Raw genomic sequence first — 22,160 nt, 5'->3', positions numbered from 1 at the left:
GGGCCAGGCAAGGTTGCCATAACAGACGAAACTACATTGGATTTTTGTTAAACCTGAAAGAATCAGTGAGTTGAATATTTGAATCATTTGCGTTTACTAACTCTATGTATGTAGGATGAACAAAGCCGATGACTTTTGTTTTGAAGACACTGTTTGGAGAGGCGGCGGAAGTTGTTGGCGGAGGCGTTTCCTGTTCGTGTCACATGTAAAGAAAGCCGGGTGGGTAAACCCGGAAGGAAAACAGAGTAACAACAACAAAAACCGACAGTTAAATCACTTTTATTGAGGTTTCAGCATCTAAATTAGATGTGGAGAAGAAGCAGGTTGAGGGCGTGTTGTCGAAAAAAGAGTAAGTATTTAATTAGCATTTCTGTTTAATGTGTTTGTGTGTGTTTAATGATATAATTTGTGTTTAATGCCCCGGTGTGTAAGAGCTCGTCGGGACTCAGTGTCAGTGTATCAGTGTGAGTTATAATGACAGCAGTGTGAGTTTATTATCAGTGTTACACACATCATGTGACTGTTTTCAGCCTTGTAATTTTCGATATTCAGTAAAATCGACGGTTTAAATAGTAATTTCTTTGTATGTCAGTGTCGATTTTAAGATCTTTCATGTCAGAGTTGGTGTAAAAAAAAAAAGAAGACAATTCTGAATCATAAGTGCTCTGATTTTGATTTATTAATGTTTATTTATTCTTGGCAATTCATTCCTCCTGGACAAGGTTTGTAACCCGTGTTCCTAATTTAATTCTTTCAGGTTTACAGAAAAGTCACATGAACTCAACTCACATGTGACATTTCCACATCTGGTGTTTAAACATTTAAAATTTTCACGTGTATTGTTTTTCATAATTTTTTTCATAATTAATTTTTTAAAAATGATTTTTATTTTCATTTGTCATGATTAATTCATTCTTTTTCCCAATGAATTTCTCGTGATGTTTTTCATGTTATTCTTTTTTGCTATTCATTTATTTTCACATGCAATTCTTGCATGTTTATTTTCACATTAATGTATTTAGTATGTGTATTTAGTATGTAAATCACACTTACTGCATATGGTTTTCTTTATAAGTCATTTCTCACATGATTTCTCACACAATCTGTTTTTTTGCCTACATGAAGGACATGTGATTTTATTTATCAGATGCAGTTTTAGCATGGAAATAGGAAATCCTTTTTTACACTTGATCACGTATGGCTTATATGCTGTCGTCACGTGTGGTTACTTCCCGTAGGGGTTCAAGAACATGGTTTTGAAAACAATAAGCCAGAGAACACTACACTATAATGAATTTATTTGCTGTCATCTCCCTCAGGCGTGTGTGTTGGAGTTGGAGCCCGAGCCGGCCGTCTGCTGGCAGGGGGACAGACTGAAGCAGCAGCAGCAGCATGTCTGGACAGAATAAGTCGTGCTGGTCTGGGGATGAATCTTCTGGTGTCCTCACGTGTCTCCTCTTGGCCTGGGAGGACTGGGTGGCTTGGGGCAATCTTCAGGACTACCTCAGCTTCCTGGAGTATCTGCTGTGGGTGTTTACGCCCCTGGCCATCGTCTTCATTCTGCCCTTCGTCATTGTCGTCCTGCTCTACCTGTCCATCCTCTTCCTGCACGTGTACAAACGCAAGAACCAGCTGAGAGAGGCCTACTCTAATAACCTGTGGGACGGCGCCAGGAAGACGCTGGCCACGCTGTGGGACGGCCATGGAGCCATATGGCACGGTGTGTACAGCACGGAGGGGCTAACAGTGAGGGACGGGTCGGGTTTGGATGTTAGAAAATATTGACACTATAATTATTAAATCAATGTCAAAATATATAGAAAGATCAGAATTGAGCAATAAGACATGTACAGTGAACATATAAAATAAATCTATTCATAAGACATTCAAACATTTTTTCAGATTAAATGCAAATGAAATGAAGAAGTAACAGTAATATTAATGAGGGAAAGTTATGAGTATTCAGATTAGGGTTACGCACCTGCTTAGGTCAGTTTTTTGGGCTTGGTGTTCAGATTATACAAAACACCTGTGTGTAGTACACAGCTCAGCGGTTTCTCGAGTCAAAGCGTCAGAGAAGGGGGTTTTGCAGTTGCATCTAGACCACTGCATATAAACACAAACACTCGCCTTTAAACCCAAACCGCCTTTTTTTTTTACTTTCCTGTCAAATGTAGCACAATGTAAAATGAAACCAAGAGACAATTTAAAAATGAAAAATAGAAATAAAATAAGAATATCATCAAATAAGGGGATAACATTATTAACCTTTTTTCCCATATCAGGTTATGAAATCCATGGTTTAGAGAAGATTCCAGAAGAAGGCCCCGCCCTCATCGTCTACTATCACGGAGCGATTCCTATCGACTACTACTACTTCCTGGCGAGAGTGATCATTCAGAAAGGCCGCACATGTCACTCGGTGGCTGATCACTTCCTGTTCAAGATCCCAGGTAAACACACAAGCAGTCAGTGGTGAAACGTTTATATGCTCCAATGAGTATGATTTTATTAATTGTGGCTAATTTCACAAAACTTGATACCTTTGACTGACATGGCAATTCTAATGAAGGAGGTGTGGCCTCTCTCAGTCCTAATGAAGGAGGTGTGGCCTGTGTCAGTTGTTGTGAAGGAGGTGTGGCCTGTGTCAGTTGTTGTGAAGGAGGTGTGGCCTGTGTCAGTCCTAATGAAGGAGGCGTGGCCTCTGTCAGTCCTAATGAAGGAGGTGTGGCCTCTGTCAGTCCTAATGAAGGAGGTGTGGCCTCTGTCAGTCCTAATGAAGGAGGTGTGGCCTGTGTCAGTTGTTGTGAAGGAGTTGTGGCCTGTGTCAGTCCTAATGAAGGAGGCGTTGCCTCTGTCAGTCCTAATGAAGGAGGCGTTGCCTCTGTCAGTTGTTGTGAAGGAAGTGTGGCCTCTGTGTCTGTTGGTCTCATTAAAGGAGGCGTGGCCTCTGTGCTTGACAGACGCAGCGAAGGCGCCATGGCCTCGGCTTCTGTTTTATTTGAACATCGTATCCTCTCAGACCACATATAGAAAGTCTTTTAAGTTGCTGGTAGATTTTATAAATATTTATACATAATTGATAAAAGGTGCATGTAAGAAAAGTGACAGTTAATTAACAGTTAGTACTGACAGCTAATAAACACAGTTAGCATGATCTCCCTGGCATTATTATATAATTTATTACTAGCTATATGATCATGTCTTGCTTTTTTTAACTACCGTCAGGGTTCAAGCTGCTGCTGGAGGTGTTCAGTGTGATCCATGGGCCGCAGGAGGAGTGTGTGAAGGCTCTGCGCAGCGGCCATCTGCTGGGAATCTCTCCGGGAGGCGTACGGGAGGCTCTGTTCAGTGACGAGACGTACCCGCTGCTGTGGGGCAAACGCAAGGGCTTTGCACAAGTGGCCATCGATTCCAAAGTGGTACGTTATCACAAACACGTTCTAGAAAGTTAAAACTGCATTTCTGCATTTTCTGATACACTAAAGTCCCACTGGTTTGCTTCTTTTCTCTCTCCTCAGCCAATCATTCCCATGTTTACTCAGAACGTCCGCGAGGGATTCCGCTCTCTGGGAAATTTGAGTAAGTCTTGCGTAAGGTCATTCTATAAATCTACCCAATGAGTCATCCTGCTGATTAATCACAAACATTTCCTCTTCAGGATTTTTTAGGTGGGTGTATGAGAGGTTTCGTCTGCCAATCGCGCCTATCTACGGAGGATTTCCGGTCAAATTCCGCACTTACCTAGGCGACCCTATTCCCTATGATCCCAAACTCACAGCGGCTGAGTTAGCAGAAAAGGTATGGCATCTGAGAAAGTCATAAATAAATACACACAGAGACCAAGAGAGACACAACTACACTCCGGCTTATACAGAGACTGAGAGTATCGTCCATTAATCCATCCATCCAACCATCAAACTATCTATTCGTCCATCCAGTCATTCATATGTCCAACCTGCCATACAGCTATCCATCCATCAAACCATAAAACCATTAAAACATCTATCCAGTTAATCCATCCAAACAGCAACCCATCTATCCATCCATGTTCAACCTACCAGACATCCATCCATCCATCCATCCATCCATCCAACCATACATCTATCCAGGATGGATCAGCCATCTATCCATCCAACCCATCATACCAACCAAAATATCTGTCAGTATGTTTGTCCATCCATCCGTCTAACCAACCAATCATCTGCGCAACCATCCATCCATCAAACCAACCACACATTCATCTGTCCATTCATTATTGACAAATACATCTATCCATCCATCTCTCCAACCAACTATTCACTTACTCTTCCATCTGTCCATCCATCCATCCATTCATTCAACCCAACCAACCATTCCTCCATCCACCTGTCCATCCATCCACCTGTCCATCCATCCATCCATCCACATTGGCCTGCCATCCATCCATCCATCTATCCAGCATAACACTATGACCTAAGATCATTAGTATGAGGAGTGGTGTAAGTCCTCATCAGTGCCTCACAGTGCAGTCAGTCATATTGTGAAAAAAGTCTTACAGTGGTTCAGTAAGCAACACTAACTTCATAAAATATTCAGTTAATAAGCATTTCTCTAATCTGCTCCTTTCTTCAGGTGCAGGCAGCAGTTCAAGCGCTTATCCACCGACACCAAAAGGTACCCGGCAGCATCCTGCGAGCGCTCCTGGAGCGATTCCACATGCGCCCCAAAGACGAATAGCGCTTACTTCTTTCAGGTGCTCCTCGAACGCTTGCACAGCACGCCTGAAGAAGAACAGCACAGCTTTCTCTCAGGCTAAAAAACAAAACACTATGACTTTTATTCCCAGCATAACTTATCAGACAACTGGAAGTGTTGGAAGTGTTACCAAATTAATATATCATCTGTGTGTGTGATATTTTGATGTTACTGATATTTGTGGCATGGAAACGTGAATGTCGGCGAATGTCACAAAAAAACAAAGGAATATCTCTTATTAGTGTGTATTGTGTCTCCTGTGCACGTGAAGTGGAAGACCGTGCATCGTGTGTTTCTTATGTGTGTGTGTGTGTGTGTGTGTGTGTGTGTGTGTGTGTTTTTTTTTTTTTTTTTTAATCCGTGACTTATTTGCACACTTCGATCGTTTTTGAAGGACCACTGCCAAAACAAACGAGGCCTTTTGGTTACTTGATGTCAGAAATAATGAAATGGCTTTAAGAGCTGGTGCGATTTTAAAATTAATGTATTTCTTACATAAAAAGGTGATGATTGACGTAATAATGGAAACTACTTTTTTAATGAAACGTACTGTGATTCTCTGTGATTCGTGACTGAATGGGATATGTATCTTTCCGATTATTCTAGACTTTGCTTGTGGTTTTAAGATGGCACAGGTCTGCTACACTCTTGGGGATTAACAATAATAATAATAATCATCATAATAATAATAATGTACAGCTTGAGCTATTGTATTAATGAGGGAAATCACAACATTCCTGGAATATGAACACTTGACCAGCACAACGACTAATAAGCATCATGATTGTTGGTTTTATAGCTGCGATTTTATTGCATCAAACTTCTAAAAGGTGTTTAAAATGTGTTTGTGATGATTTTCTTAACAGGAAAAATACATACATACTTACACCAAGTTGCCACTTTTAACAGACCTATCTACCTTCTAGATATTATCACTGACCCTTTTACATGAGGTAACTCAACAGTCATGTCGTGCTGTTACAGGAAAATAATCAACCATGGGGTGGTGTGATGAAGGGAGTTACTGTTACTGCCCAGAAGTTTATTATTTTCCAATAACAGCATGACATGGAGTGTTTTATTCCTTTTACACCACAGCGATTTGCCAATGATTACAATTTTTCATTAATTAAAGAAGGACATGTTATACTTTTTATCCGTTTATAGTTACATTTAATGTTATGGAACGTCGGCAAAAGAAGTTCCTTTTAGCACTTATGTTATAGCAGTCGTAAACAGTCGTTCCCTCACCGGCCTCTCTTTTGTCTCTATTTTGATGTTAATAAGATTTTTTTTAAAAATCACAGCATTTTAGAAAACGTAAAGTTACAGCTTTACCTCTGACTGTTACAAAGTGCTGACACTGGAGAATCCTTCAATAAATTTTAAATAAACACCTCCTCACGTATCAACATACACACGTGTCAGTATGGAATCTGTGATACAGAACGAGCGCATTAATATGAACCTGTGATTTGCAGCTGCACTACTGTCAGAGCTGCTGTTCTAGAAAATTAATCAACACCTTCTGACCAATCAGTAATTATACATCTACATGGTAGTTGGATCTGATAAACTGGCAACTCAGTATACATATATCGATGATATGTACATCATCTGAATGCTTTTTGTTATACTTGAACCTTCCGTCTGTCCGTGATGTTGTTATTAATGAACGAACGTGTTATGCGTTACGCAGATGAGGGAGTGTGAGCACGAACGCGTTGATGCGAAGCTCATCCTTATGACCATCGTGAAGTGTGTGACCCTGTACAGATCCGTCCGCTGTTGCATTAATTGTAGATCAAAAACGCTGAAAATAAAACTTATTTTTTGATAAGGTCTGGGTCAGTTATTGCTCATTCATGTGCTCATTGTACACCAAGAGCAGACTGTGCTGCTGTTTTCATCAGCTCCTACTAATTACAGACCTTTTAAACCAGCTGATTACTGAACGCCTCTGGGTGTATTCGAATTTTACACAAGCTTTAACTGGAAATTTCTGCCACAAGCTCCAATTCAAACATGTCCGTATTTTTTTCCTCAGTTGCTGAATTGTACAAACTTACAGTGGGTTTTTTTTGGGATTTAATATTCAGAAATTTGATCTTGAAAGCCTCATTCTGGATGAGTTGAGAATAAATTACAGCAACGTTGATGTATAAAAATAGGATGTAAGTATGTATATGTAATGTATATAACAAAGATTTTCTACATGAGCACCAGACAAAACATAAAACATCATTGTGTGTTTTAAAAACGTTTCATCTCAAGTGTCTGAGACAGACTGGAGTTTGATTTCTGCTCATTCTAGTTCTGGGTTGATTTTTAACTTGGTTATCTTGGTTGTCTCTGGAAGAACCCTTAAAGCTTCTTTTTAGTAGCCTACCTACATGTTTCCCTAGCACAAAGCGTTTTTGGAAGCTAAGAACCCTTTATTTTCCCTTTAAAAACACTTGAAGAACCCTTTTTTTACATGAACTGTACAGTAACTCCAAATGAGCGTTAATTTCTTCTTAATACCTAATAACTTTTAAGTGTTTATTCCTTAAAGAACCATCAAAAAACATTTTTTTCTATCAACTGGGTAAGTATGAGGTACAAAGTACAAAGTAGGGCTAATTATTTTCTTCTTAAAACCTAGAACCTGTCAGATGTTTAACATTTAACTAACCTTTCTTAGAACTATTTTTTAAAAAGTTCTTCAGCAGTTCTTTAATGCTTTATTTGATAATCAAGGGTTCGTAGCCTCTTAAACGGGTTCCACTTTGAACCCTTTCTTAGAACTTTCTTGCAAAAGAGTGTTTCCGTATCATAAAGGATTCCACATAGAACCATTTTACGAGGATTAATTATTCAGTAAACCTTTAAAACCCCCTCGAGAACCCATTTTTCTATTAACTAGGCAAGTGTGTGGAACAAACTCCAAATTATTGTGTGTATTTTCATTTGAAAATCTAGAACCTGCTAGAAGTTTCATATTTAGCAAATCTGTCTAAAGTACTTGGTGTTTTCAAACCTGCTGCTTGGCTGAGTTGATGAGAGCAGCATGTGCCAATTACGGAGTAAAAACATTCGAAGCAGTTGATTACTGAACGCCTCCAGACATATTACAATGTAATTTTCCAGCACACGCTCCAGTTTTAAGAAGAATGAAACCCGTCATGAACTTAACGTTCACCTCAGTCACAGTAAATTGAGCTTTGTCTCGACTGGTATTGGTTCAGCCTTTTGACGCATTATAGTTTTATGTTTCATGTAGAAGTTTTAAGAAATGGTTATTATTCATCTACACAAGGTACTACAGGTGAACAGGGTCATTTTTAAATCAATACATATTACAGATAACCTCTGTCATAAGTATCCTTTTTTTTTAAAAAAAGTTTTTATGCAAATGAGGTGTTAACTAATTAAATATGTGTAAATTTGCATACTTAATAAAACCTAAAATCTACAGAAAGACTTTTACAGCAAAGTTTATTGGAATAACATTTCGTTGTACTTCAATTACCATTCACTGTTAAAAATGTTTTTTTGTTTGTAATATTTCAATATAAAATCTTACATAAATCCAATAGCTGTTAGCATTTTAATAAATTCTTCTCTAGCATCCTTATAAATAGGGATAGGAATGATCTAGAAACTGAGATTTCTGGTTCTGAATTTATTTATATATATATATATATATATATATATATATATATATATATATATATATATATATTTTTTTTTTTTAAATGATTTTGAGGGAAAAAATGGTTTTAAAAATATGCAATGCAAATTCATGTAACATGGTTGTGAAGTGGGTGGGGCTTAAAGCCTTCTTCAGAGTCGCTATCTTTCAGGTAATGGTGGTGGTTGCAAGTTGACAGAAACTGTGAAATAAACATCTTTGTGTAGAACCTTGACCTCCATCCATCAATTTTCTGTACTACATATCCGACACAGGATCACAGGGAGCCTGGAACCTATCCCAAGGGACTCGGGGCACAAGGTGGGGGACAAAATGCGTTGGGTACCAACTGATTGCAGGGCACAATTGCACATACTCACACACTATGGACAATTTGGAAATGCCAATCAGCCTACAACACGTCTTTGGACTGTGGGAGGGAACCGGGGTACCCGGGGGAAGCCGCTGATGCATGGGGAGAACATGCAAACGCCACACACACAGGCGGGAATCAAACCCCCAACCCCAGGGGTGCAAAGCAAACGTGCTAACCACTAAACCACTGTGCCCCCAGAACCTTGACCTTTGAGATACAATTTTATGCAAAAATCTGACAAAACGTATTGACATATTGCCTGGATTTCTATCCAGTATGGTTTACAAATGAAACAGAATCCAATTCAAGCACAGATCTGAGCAGGTCAAGGTTAAAGTTTAAAGGTCACTGGTCCAATCATGGCTCTCTGGCACTCTTGGGATTTAACCTCAGACTCTTAACATCTCTTAACGTCTCATATCACCTCAAATTTTTCAGCTTTTCGCCAAAAGAACTTGGCAAGGGAGACTGATAAAATGACCACAGTGTACTTTATTAAATGAATTTGGTACTTTGTGTTGCATTAGAATCAAATAAAAATTTACAAAAATCCAATATATACAAAAATGTAATGCTCTTTTTGTCTTACTCTTCAATATACAATAAAATCAGGTAACAGAGTCAATGCATTTTAAGCACTTTCATCACACAATGCAACTTAGACCAATAATGAACAGGTTTTTATCTTTTTTGCAAATTTTTTTTTCCCATTTAATACGTCAAGTACACCACACTAGTTTAGATTTTAATCTGTATTACGCCATATGGAACTGCCATTTTCTTGGCGTTTCATCGTTGCCTTCTAGTCAACATACACCCTTTTTACGGTCAGGACTCAAAAAAGGAATGTTCGTTTAAACATGTACATTTGCATACATTTATTTACAGTTGAACAGCCGTCTGCGGGCCACGGCTGTCGGCGAGCTTCCGAGAACATCTGTACACTGTATTAACTCAAACACATCTATCCAAAATTCATCAAACTACTGTGCTTGTACTAATTCCAAGTGCTCTGGTGTTAACCACTAATTAGACCAAAAGATATGGACTTTTTTTCCTTATACCATTTTATTTAATCTAATTATCTAATTCTAATGGTGAGGGACGACCATATATGTTAAGTCGAATCTTTGAATCTTTGACTCTGCATACACATATCAAAGTAAAAAAAGCAAATAATCACACTTTCTGCACCACTTTTTCAACAGTTCCAAGCTTTCACAAGCTGTAACAGTCATCATCATCATCATCATCATCATCATCATCATGTCTTTTGATTGTTAGACTGCAAAATCAGCTCAATCGTTGTCACGTGTAAAATCCACCTGCAGTAGAAGCACAGTAACTCGAATGAAATGAATAAAAAAAAAGAGATGGGCACAACTTTGCACCATCACTGGCATGGGAAACGTGGAGGGAAAGTTTAAAAACCATGCCAATGAAAGTTCATTGAAAGCAATGAATGAATGAACAAGCGATCTCCCTGACTGTCCTACGTTGCGTTTAAAGTATCTGAAGTCCCAGTTTTGAGCTCGGATTTTCTAATGAGTTGGGTATAAACAGGAGAACCCCCACCTGGCCACATCTTCATTATCACTACATTATTTCATTTGGCAGCAGAATCCAATCCGGGGTTACGATCCATCCTCAATGACCCTGAACAGTGGCTCTCTCAACCTTCCAGGCACTACCACAGAACCTTGAGGTACCACTTATTTTCTGTTAATAACTTCCATCTTAGGACCATCTAACACATCTACTCCATTCACCAAGACCAACAGTTGGAGGTGCTCTGTTTACTACACCATCTTGAGGTAGGTTATTACCATTTATAGTCTTTCCAGAGAGACAGAAATGGTAGTTAATGGATATTTTATTAAAATAAACCTAAACACAATGATACAGTAGGAAGTGTGCAATGATTTCACACGTCCTGCTAGTTAACTACATATAACTTTTACAATATATATACGCTCTTACAAACAAAAAAGTTAAGTCTAGTGTTTCCCTATGAGAAAAGGTTCCGAATAGGATGTCAAGAACCCTTAATTATCCGATAAACCTTTAAAGAACCTTTGAAGAACATTTTTTCTAAGAGTCTACCAAGTACAAAGGCAGTTTGCTAAATTTGAAATGCCTAACAGGTCCTAGGTATTAAGAAGAAAATAACTACCAATAATTTGGTACCATACACTTACACAGTTAATACCTACACTCTTAGAAAAAAGGGTTCTTCAAGGGTTCCCTAGGAAGATGAGAACCATAACTATCCAAATAAACTTTGAGGAACACTTTAAGTGTTTGTTTGTAATTGGAAAGGTTAGCTTATTGAATTAAGATCAATCCTTAATACTACTACAGTCCTGAAATGTTTTCCAACTGCACTAAAGCATTACTTTTAGAGAACCCTCATCACTAAGGTTCCATCTGGTAACCTTAAAGGGTTTGTCACTTGCAAGAACTTGCAAGGTTCTAGGTGGAACCCCATAACAGGTGGTTCCAAAGGGTTTCATATAGAGACCTTTAGAAAGCTTGAAGGGTCATCCATCCAAAGATCCCCTAAGGAGCCACTTTTTAGAGAGTGTTCTTCCTGTTTCCTGTCCAGAACCACAGAGTGGGCTGACTAAAAAAGCGCAAGAGTCCCTTTGGGATCTCTTCCATACAGCTATACTGCGAAACCGGTGACGAGTAGTTCATCAATAAAGTATTCTGACAAATGCTGTCTTATTACCAATTTGCCTTGTAATGTCTTTATAACTTGTTCATTTACACCTCCTTAATTGCCTTTATTCTTGGCGAAGTCTTGCAGGTTCTTAACTTAACTCTGATTCTAAGATTCCTGTGTTTCACATTTCCTCATTATAGCGTCTTATTTAACTCATTTCTGCCATTTATCTTTAGTCCGGGTTGGTTTTCACCGTAATGTTTTTGGATTAGTAATATGGATTTGTGAATAATAATATAAGCCAGTGTTCTGACCTTCATAATGGACCATGACCATTATTTCTTAATAGCAAATACATTGTACTAAGTCTAGGCACTGATGCAACCTTTTCAGGAACTTATTAACATTTCCACTAGAGGAACCAGGGACCATTTTATTCGGTACTTTTCTGTGGACAAGGAACTACTGGTGCCAGAGGTTACTGTAGTAAACTTTGCTGATTGGTCAAATGCAGGTTTTACAGAACCACCAACCAGATTACCAAAAGTCCTGCAATGTGGTGGGAATGCAAAACAGAACCCCGTCCAGCAAACATTTAATTCAGGATTATTCTAGAACTTTGTTGGAAACATATCTTCTGGCTCACATAGTCTAATGTTATGACTGCACCAATCCAATTTATGATACAATATCAATATCAGAGCTCCCACTATCAACTGATACCTGATACAGCTGTTTTTACAGCAACTCGCTCTGCTCTTGCCAAGTTATGAAAAAGATCAGGGAAAGCTTTGAGCTCTGAACACATCACATGTGTTCAGAGCATAAAATACGGCAGGGGGTCAGGGATCAATGTGAAATCCAATTCAACATGAAACCAATCCAGAATGAGAGGCCAATATCGCTACATCCTCACTTTATATAGTTCATAAAGCCACAGGTTCATATACAGAAATAAAAATAATCTAAGAAATGGAGTGCAAATGAAGCGAGTTTAAGTTTGGGAGAAAGACCACACTTGTCGTCCAGAACGTCCAGAACTCCAACCCTTCTCCAATCCAGAACGTCCAGTTCTTCTCACTTTTTATAGTTCCACAATCACTCTTGTTGTCTTTTAGTTGACATCGTGGTCTACATCCTCAAATTCAGATTTGTACTCAAATGATTTGTATGCAAATGATTGGGAGTGGTTGTGAGTGCTTGAATGAGTATTTGGAATTTGACTACATCATAGAAAGGTATTAAGGGGTGACATGCCAACCCGAGATTTGTTTATGAGGACATGATGGACGACAGTGAAATGCAAACAGTGAACAACAGTGTCAACGGGAACAGGTCAGCGAGCTCCAGCAGCTCTAGAGTGAGCAGTTGCACAACCTGAACATCAACATTGCTGAGAAAACAGATCGTATCTAATGTTGACACAAGGGTTGATCAAACAAAAGTGTGGAAGGTTTTATGATTACTCTGCCACTGAAACACAGTACATAAAGTTAGATCCAAATCAGATTCAGGAATGTCCAATCTTCTTGTGAAAGGTTTTGGTGTGTCTATACTTCAGTGTGTGAAAATCTTCACATTGTAATGCTCATAATTCTTCCAGTAGTTATATTGTGTCTCTCTGAGGGAGGTTTTTTAGAGGTTATTTGAATTAAGGTCTTGCTCAGAGTTTTGTAATGATCTGTCACTGTAAAAAAAATAAGGTAACAATGAAAAACAATGAAAATGCTGATTGCAAAGAAACAAAGAACTGAGTTTGGGGGGGGGCATTGGATCTTTGAATATTTTTACAATTTACATGTCGTTATTTGACTAAACAGTCTTACTAAATTGCTCAACAATACAGAATTCTTTATATTAGTGGCAGGATTTGAAAGGATTTGGATTTAAAGCTCATCTCATCGCATTTAAACATGTGACTGGACTTCTAATCTCTAACTTTGATTGTAAATTGAATCAAATGTGCTATCATAGTCACCTTCATATAGTTAATGGCATATAGTGAAGCATTGTGCAGTTCAAAACAACAAGCGTAAACCAAATTGTGGTGCGCGCACTATGCATGTGCCCGATATTAAGCTTTCAAATTACAGTATACGAAAATGATGAGACTTTTAGCACAGGCTATGACATCATCATGACTCTGCTACTGGATTATAAAAAGCACTCCTCAGGTCATGCTAATTAACTAAAAGAAATTTGCAATTTGCATCTGCTCACAATCAGAATGGGAAGATTGGCACCAAAAATGGTTTGGTGCACTTTGTAAAGATAGATCTGAATTAGAATTTTAGCTGTGGTGATCAACATAGTGATGAGAAAGAAACAATGCTGAAGAAGCTTCAGTTCAGACCAAGCTAGCCAACAACCACAAGCAGTGAAAACACAAAGAGAGTTCATACCTGAAGTTCTCAACTCCAGGCTTTTTCAAGATTTTCCTGCTCCAGACACACCTGATCCTGATCATGAACTAATTATTAGCCTCTCCACAAGCTAGAGCACGTGTTTCAGTAGCAGGGAAAACTTGAATTTATGCAGGGCACTAGAGTATTTACTGTCTAATCCTGCCCCTGAAGGTGCTACCTTTTTATGCAATAATTTATAGTGGGGTCAGGAAGTGTTTTATTAAATTTCATACATCCATGGTGAGAAAATTAACCTCTGCTGTACAGAGTACATAGAACCTTTAAAGGTTCCTCCAAAGGAACAAACTGAAGAGTCCTTCAGTATGGGAAGGTTTGGGAGCCTGAAGCTCCACCTTTTAACTTGTTAACTTCCCATTTCTCTTTTTTTCCACTAGTGATGAAGTTTCCACACCCACCACCATCCATCTCTTCCTACTATTCAACAAGTCCTGCTTGTTGAAGACTTTCTGGTAGACGTGGATATCTAGCGCAAAGCCCAAGTTCTCAGAGTTCTCCCCACTATTTACAGTTCCACTATAATGCTTCATGTCATTTCGTTGAGGGTGTGGTCTGCACTCATGAAACCTACATTAACCCTAAAAGTGCAGGTTGAAAATGTAAATTCACGTGTTGTGTGTCTGCTTTTTGAAATTCAATGACGAAAAACTTTCATGACTAGGCCTTCAGAGGGGACAGCATTTCTATCCGCCATGTCATTTAACCTTTCTTCAAATTGTCCTTTGGTGAACCAAATTATGGAGAATGTGACTGGCCATAAGAATGGAATAGTTTTTACCTTGAATGAATGAACACTTCAAAAATGGTGGTGCAGTGGGAAGCATTGTTACAGTCTGTGTGGAGTTTCACATATTTGTTTTCCCAGTGTCCGTGTGGCAGTTCTTTGGATTTCCTCCAGTTTCCTCCCACCTCCCAAAACTGCCAGTAGGTGAACTGGCTAATCTACATTACCCCTAGGGGTGAATGAGTGTATAGTATCCTGTGATAGAACGGTGTCCCATTCAGGGTGTTTTCCTGCCTCACACCTATTATTCCAGGGATAGGCTTCAGATCCACCACAACCCTGACCAGGATAAAGTGGTTACTGAGGATGAATGAATGAATGAATGAAAAAATGATGCCAATCCACACAGCCTTGATCTGAACTGAATGCAGGGGTAGTGATGAAAATTTGTGTCCACAATGTGTCAAATTGTGATTTATTGTGTATTTAGTGTGTAACTGAATATTGGGAATATTGGCACATGCCTAGCGCGCACACAAATCCATCAAAATCCTGATATAAAATCAAAGAAAATCATGTCACACGTCTAAAGAAAGACAACAGTCACCCTTGTCCGAGTCTAACAATGCAGGACATCAGGATTGCATCAAGAACTTCAGACTTGTACCATTTTTTCCCCCAGTACAGGAACCATTTTTGCTGTGCTCAAGTCTTGTGCTTGTCGTACTGCGTCCTCTCCCGGCGTCCCCATGCGTCTTCGCCGTCTTCTGACCTCCTATAAAAAGACACTAAGAAGCACTTTCAACTGAAAGAGACCAATTTTTTTTTTCCTTTCATATACAGATGAGCTGTTTGGCAGATTTAAAGATACAGTGTTGTATTTCTGTAGACGCGGCACGTGAACCGGTGGATGCCGTGTCTGGTACTGCAGAGCGAATACACACCTACACACACTCACAGACACAATCGTAATCATAAACACTCGTGCGAGTTCACACAGACTCAAGCAGAACACTGTATCTTTAATCTTTTGGAGGTGGAATCCATCCTGGCTCCAACGAGTGCTTGGCTGCTGTGGATTGCTCTGTGTTGTGTGTGTTGTGTGTGTTTCTCAGCACATATGTGAGTGTGTGAGTGTTTCTTGAGAGATCCATATCAGCCAGCATGAGCCGAGCTGCCAGGAAGTGTTTTCTTGGCCTGGTTCCTTCTCCAGGAGAGAAGTTGTGTGTTTGAGCCTGGGTCAGTCCCTCGTGGCTTTCTTTCATTCACTTTTTTTTATACAATATTCAAGTAGATGATTGAAATGCTGCCCTGTTTTTTTTAATGTACAGTTACTGGCAGAGACTCCAGGTCCACCATGTCCACTATGGATTCCAGTATGGACCGGGATTTTTTTTGGCACTACGAGAGTTTTGCTGATGTCAAACGACTCGTGGGTTTCAGCACCCCTCACCCTGGCGAGTTTTTTTTGTCTCCACGAGTTTTATCAGCACGAGACTGGGTCACCTGTTTGTCCTGTTGTCCAACATGACAGGTAGTGTCACTATGTCAGAATGGTTTAAATCCCATCGCTTCATGAATGAGCAATGCGTTATGGCAGATTCATAATTTCAAGGCCTGAACAACACTAAATATATTTAGATGACCAAAAAGGAGTAGTGTAGAGGAGGTAACTCCACTGAATATGAACGGGCTGTAGTGTTGGCAGACTAGATATCTGCTCAACACAGAGGGAAAAAACTATATTCCCTGATGAGTTAAAAAAAATAGGGAAAACCTGAATTAATGGAATAAAAAAAAAAATAGATTAAAAAAATACCAATCCTTACACCAGTGAACATGTTGTGCCTATTTCTTTGTTTTTATATTTTATTCTTATTTGTGTTTTTTTTTTTTTTTTTTTTCATTTTTTTTTTTTTGCAATCCATGACAATCAACATCATGGCTAAATGCTATGGGCTTGACAGTCCCACTCTGCTAGTCATGTTATTGCCACAGTCCTGCTGTTAATGGATGATAACCTACAAGATTCCACACACCAAGCTGTGGAAAAGTGGGTGAGCTACAACGTGGTCTCATACTCCAGCCGCTCCTGGACGAGCATGTCATCCTTGTACTGCAGTCGAGGTGGCGTGGGTGAGTTAGCGATAGCCAAGATGGCTCTGCGTATGCCGCGGTCCAGCACGTGCCTTTCCCAGGCTGGGTATCGGTTCCTGCATACGTCTATTCTGATCACGGTTTCCTCCACGCGAGGAGTGCGAGAGGATGGTGTGGATGGAGCTGTGGGACGAACTTGAAAAACAGGAGCACATCCGTCTCGCTCGGTGTACTTAGCATCGCGATCAGCGTCCCTTGCCAGTGTGCCACCCCTGTTGGAGCGAAGGGAATTGGTGGCACCTTCGGTTGGCATGGCGAAGCCGGTAGTGATGTTGGTATCATCCAGCTGGCTCAGGCTGGCTGAGCGTCCAAATCGTGGCCCGTTAGGATGGAAAAAAGCGTAGTACATGAGCATGAAGACAATTCCTGTGAAGAAGCTGGAAAAGATGACACACAGGGCAGGAACGGCGAAGGCGTCGGTGCCCAGCGGTGAACGGTACAGGTACCAGAGTGCGCTGAGTGCTGCGTTTTCCAACAAGATAACCAAGTAATAGATGAAAAGGCGGCAGCGCGTGCGGCCCTCCTTTACGTTGAACCAGCTGAAGATGTAGATGATCCCCACCACCATGTCAAAGACAATCTCCTCCCACTTGGTGACGCAGAACTCGGTCTCGCAGTGCACGATCCAGAAGGTCATGATGCACCAATGCAGCACAATGAAAATTCCGAAGTAGAGCTGGAACACGGAGGCAAACAGGGCAAAGGTCACGACACGTGCCGCGATGGTGAAGAAGTGCCAGCAGAATTGGATGATGACGGCCAGGTAGCTGACGGGCTTCTTGTCATCACGTGAATCCCGTAAAGCCTTCTGGTAGGATGCCAGAGCCCAAGCCAAAGACACCAAAGAGGCAGCGGCAGTCATTCCTGAAACCAAACAAGAGAATATATACATGAGCGGTTAAAAGGAAACATGATTGGTTGTCTAAAAAAGATATTGCTTTTACAGGGACAGTTGACTGTACAATGCTGCTGATTATGCATAGCTAATAATCAGGTCACATTTTGTTATGCTAACTGACCCCTACTAAATTTGGTTCTTTATTTACACCATCAGCATTCCTGAAAAACATTGGAAACCTTGGAAAGTATTTGGAAGGGTTTGTGGATTAGCTCAGTATTTCAACAAACTGCAAACAAACTTTTAGGTTTCATCAGAAATGGTGTTAAACTTAACAAGAAAAACCTACGTATAGCTTTACTGAACACTTCACTAAACACTGCTAATCCCAAGACATAGCTAAAAGGTACCAATAATGTCGTAATAATCTCATTTGTGTAATGCTAACCAACCCTAACCAACTTCTTCATACATTCACTCCTTATTTACAATATTAACATTCCTGAATCACATATTAAGGTAATAGGAAACCATTTGTAAAGTAAAATCTTTTCCTATAATTTTAGTGCCAACTAGCTGTAGATTTTACCTCAGAAATTTTGCAAGAGAGTTAGCAAAACTTTATATCTAGTGCTTTACTGAACAATGCTAGCATGATGATGCATTGCTAATATCTAAGCTATGGATCATTATGCTAGCATTGTTCAGCAAAACAATACATAATTTTGGACAAATTAACATTTTCATTGCTTAGTATTCCTTTAAAACAATCTACAGGACATTTTTTTGGAAAATACTATTAAGATGAACTAATCTTGACGATTTGAAACTAATCTAACATGATAAGGGCTTTGGGTTAAAAATTGGAAGTAAATATATGCCAGGAGAAGAGCAGGTGGTCAATCAATTCTGCAAATACATTTAGTCTTTATTACGTCATTGAGCATTCATGGCTCCTGAGTACACAAGAGCTAATAAAAAAGAACAGGCTAATAAAAGGTGGTAACTGTTGTTCATTCATCCTGCTTCATATACTGATTCTGTGGAATTACAAATCCCAAGCAGCGCCGAGACTTCAAACGAAATTGGAACTGAAATGTGGAGAATGAATCATGAGGCGGGTTGAACATCATTAGCTCCGTTGAGTCTCCTCAGAGGATGTCTTATTTACGCTCATAGATCGACTCTGTGATGTCTGAGCGTGACGCTAACTGCACGGTGGCTCGGTGATGACGGAGGCAGTGGATTACAGGAGAAAATTCCTCTTGATGGAGTCTAATAAAGACAACAGTAAAGACTAGAAGCAGGAGGAGCCTAAATTTCTAGCAGAGAAAGAGAGAGAGAGAGAGAGAGAGAGAGAGAGAGACTCCAGATCTCAATGACGAGAAGGGTACCATGGTTACTAAGAGCTTGTAGTGAAGAAGCAATCGCTCTCCAGGAGAAAGAGGTGAGGCTGGAGAGAAAGAAGGAGAAAGTGAGACAGAGCTACAGAGAAAAATTAATTAATTAATTAAGAAATAAAAGACTCATTGTCGAGCTGTTGTAGGCAAATAATCAGTGACGCGGTGGTGTGATGAAGCAAATGATTTGCCAATGATTATGTTTTCTTATTAATTAAAGAACTAGAACAGCACATTGTACTTCTTACCCATTTATAACTACGTTTAATGTTGTGGAACGTTACTGTTATAGCAGTTATAAACAGTTGTTTCCTCACCTCTTTTCTCTCTCTTAAAGCTAATAAGACAAAAAAATCACAGACTTTCATGTTACTAAGAAACCAGAAAGCATAAACTCTTCTGTCAACAATTATACTCAAGTTTTTCCTCATTAAATAACAGCATATAAATAGCAGGGAGCATTATCCTGCTGAAAAAGAGGCCACTGACATTAGGGAATACCGTTGCCATGAAGGGGTGTACTTGGCCTACAACAGTGTTTAGGTAGGTGGTAAGTGTCAAAGTAACATCCACATGAATGCCAGGACCTGAGGTTTCCCAGCAGAACATTGCCCATAGCATCACACTGCCTCCACCGACTTGTCTTCTTCCCATAGTGCATCCTGGTGCCATCTCTTCCCCAGGTAAACAACGCACATGCACCCGGCCTTCCACATGATGTGAAAGAAAACGTGATTCATCAGACCAGGCCACCTTCTTCCATTGCTCCATGGTCCACTTCTGATGCTTTCGGTGGTGGACAGGGGTCAGCATGGGCACTCTGACCGGTCTGCAGCCATGCAGGCCCATACGCACCAAGCTGCGATGCACTGTGTGTTCTGACATCTTTCTATCACAGCCAGCATTAACTTTTTCAGCAATATCCCATCCCTTGACAGATGCCATTGTAACGAGATAATCAGTGTTATTCACTTCACCTGTCAGTGGTTTTAATGTTATGCCTGATTGGTGTATATTATTCTTTTAAGTAATATTTACAATACTTACATATATTCTTGATAACATGAAAAAATAGAACCGTATCATTTCAAGGTCTCAATACATATATTTCAGTCATATATTTTAGTTAATACATATAGTCATTAGCTGCTGTACCAGCTCTCTGACACCGACATAAGAAAAATAGTATTTTACTTAATTAAGTAATGAATATTTTCTAGATTTTGTAAATGAGTGTAAATAAAAGTGTGAAAAAAGAGCGATCCGCCTCGCTTTCTGCTCTCATGCTCTTCCACTGCCATGAGAAATGACGCGTGACACAGATAAAGGCCCAGACGCCAAACAGGAAATGATATCATGTACTTAAACTGATTTCAGGAGGTCACTCCTCAACACACTGTCTGTCTGGATTTATATATGTGGAGAGTAAAATATAGGAAAAGGTCCAACGCAAATCCAACTGAATGAAATGTGTTTAAGTAGGCATGAATATGATGTGTGTTTCTTCAAGGGCAGACTGACTGAGATGTAAAAACTCAGCACACATGAGCATCTGATTCTCTGATAGAGTCAAATGCTTTAAAACTCAAGCTCTTCTGCTCTTTTCTAATGCTTTTGCTGGAGGTGCTGGTGCTGAACTTGCGCACTCATGCAGGTTGGTTAATGTTCTTTTGTGAGAAGATTTTGTTCCTAAAGTAGCCTTTAAGTCCACAGATCACTGTGATGTCTCAGAATGTAGATCATAAATTGTAGGACTTCTGCGTGCTCTATCTAAACTAAAATACAGAATTGCAAACTCAAGAATTTGTATGTTGCTTTTAGTTAAAATGTGACTCACTATTGAGCAAGCAGTTCTATGTTAAAAATTAGACAAAGGCCACACCTCCTTCACTTAGACCCGAAAGTACAGAGGCCACACCTCCTTCCCTTAGACTGACAGGTACAGAGGCCACACCTCCTTCCCTTAGACTGACAGGTACAGAGGCCACACCTCCTTCCCTTAGACTGACAGACACAGAGACACACCTCTTTCACTGCTACTGAGGAATACAGAGGCCATGCCTCCTTACTCATACTGATGGACAGAGGCCACATCTTCTTCAATGAGACTGATCACTTAAGTTAGATTAATTAGTTAGACTGACTGCTAAAAGTTTAAATTTTTGTTGATGTATCTTTTATTTATTACTTATTTTTATTAACAGTTGAATGCTATGCAACGAACCACACAAAAACAGTATTTCAAACAATACGACATGATGATAATATTGCAAACCATGATGAAATATTAGAAAATTACTCTGAATGAATTTTTTAAAGCATTGTTTACGTCAGAATCGTGCTACAGAGAGCATTACAGTAGCAGTAAGGCAAGGTGCTATGATATAATGTACAGTATATCTTTCTTTTATTAACTGAAACATCTTCAGGACGTCCAGTCGGCTTAACTGACTACGATTAAAACGCTCTGGATGGCTGAACAGAGGACAATCAGCAGACAATCAGCAGACGCCAGTGCCATGACTTTCATTCATCCTTTCCTGAAATCCGGCAATGCAGACACAGCGGGAAGATAAAAACGTCAATGAGAGGGCAGACGAGAGAGAGAGAGATACAGAGAGAGAGAGAGACAGAGAGCAATCTCGTCCATTCAAGTCCACTGCTACACACTGTGTGTGTGTGTCTCATGTTACACTGCTTACACTGCCTACAACGCCTCAATTATTAAAGGCGCCTTCATGTCAAAGCGCTCTGAGACGACACACAATAACATTCTGTACAATCATGATCTGGGATTTGGATATTTTACTACCGATCCGAATGGAGGGATTAATACACCAAGGGCCATGCCATTATAGGAAAATAATCTACACCGCGGGTGATGTGAGGAGGAGTTACTCTTACCACCATGAAGTTGATTATTTTCCTATAACAGCATATACACATGGGTTTTATTCTTCTTATACAACAGCGATTATAATTTTTTATTGATTAATGAACAATATGTCATGCTTTTTAATCGTTTATAGTTACATTGAGACTTATGTTATAGCAGCTATACTGTATCTCTCTTGAAGATTAAAAAAAACTAGACATGGCACAGATCCAACATCAGCAAAAACTGGTGGATCGGATATCAGAGAAAACATATCGGATATCGGATCCTG

The 22,160-nt window shown here is 39.6% G+C and overlaps 2 protein-coding genes across 3 annotated transcripts in view; one reads left to right on the top strand and one right to left on the bottom strand.

Annotated features, from left to right (window-relative positions):
* Nucleotides 1-197: 197 nt before the first annotated feature.
* On the top strand, nucleotides 198-6,577 carry tmem68 (transmembrane protein 68). Of its 2 annotated transcripts, none has more exons than XM_026941307.3 (7): nucleotides 198-349; nucleotides 1,320-1,720; nucleotides 2,286-2,453; nucleotides 3,229-3,422; nucleotides 3,522-3,582; nucleotides 3,662-3,801; nucleotides 4,615-6,577. In XM_026941307.3, the coding sequence occupies exons 2-7, from the start codon at nucleotides 1,393-1,395 to the stop codon at nucleotides 4,717-4,719; spliced, it is 996 nt and encodes a 331-aa protein (XP_026797108.1). In that variant the 5' UTR covers nucleotides 198-349; nucleotides 1,320-1,392; the 3' UTR covers nucleotides 4,720-6,577. The 2 variants fall into 2 exon arrangements, with proteins under 2 accessions (XP_026797108.1, XP_053083641.1); XM_053227666.1 differs by lacking the exon at nucleotides 198-349 and adding an exon at nucleotides 437-722.
* Nucleotides 6,578-9,258: 2,681 nt separating this feature from the next.
* Nucleotides 9,259-22,160, bottom strand: part of xkr4 (XK related 4) — a 54,196-nt gene continuing 41,294 nt past the window's right edge. Inside the window, exon 3 of the mRNA XM_026941278.3 lies at nucleotides 9,259-17,619. Within this exon, the coding sequence (XP_026797079.1) occupies nucleotides 16,661-17,619 (959 nt within the window). The 3' untranslated portion in view covers nucleotides 9,259-16,660. The remainder of the gene's footprint in view (nucleotides 17,620-22,160) is intronic.

Source organism: Pangasianodon hypophthalmus, chromosome 21 (genome assembly GCF_027358585.1).
Source record: "Pangasianodon hypophthalmus isolate fPanHyp1 chromosome 21, fPanHyp1.pri, whole genome shotgun sequence".
Lineage (NCBI taxonomy): Eukaryota > Metazoa > Chordata > Actinopteri > Siluriformes > Pangasiidae > Pangasianodon > Pangasianodon hypophthalmus.
Note: the sequence above shows the minus strand (reverse complement) of the source record. Positions and strands in the feature narration are given on the sequence as shown.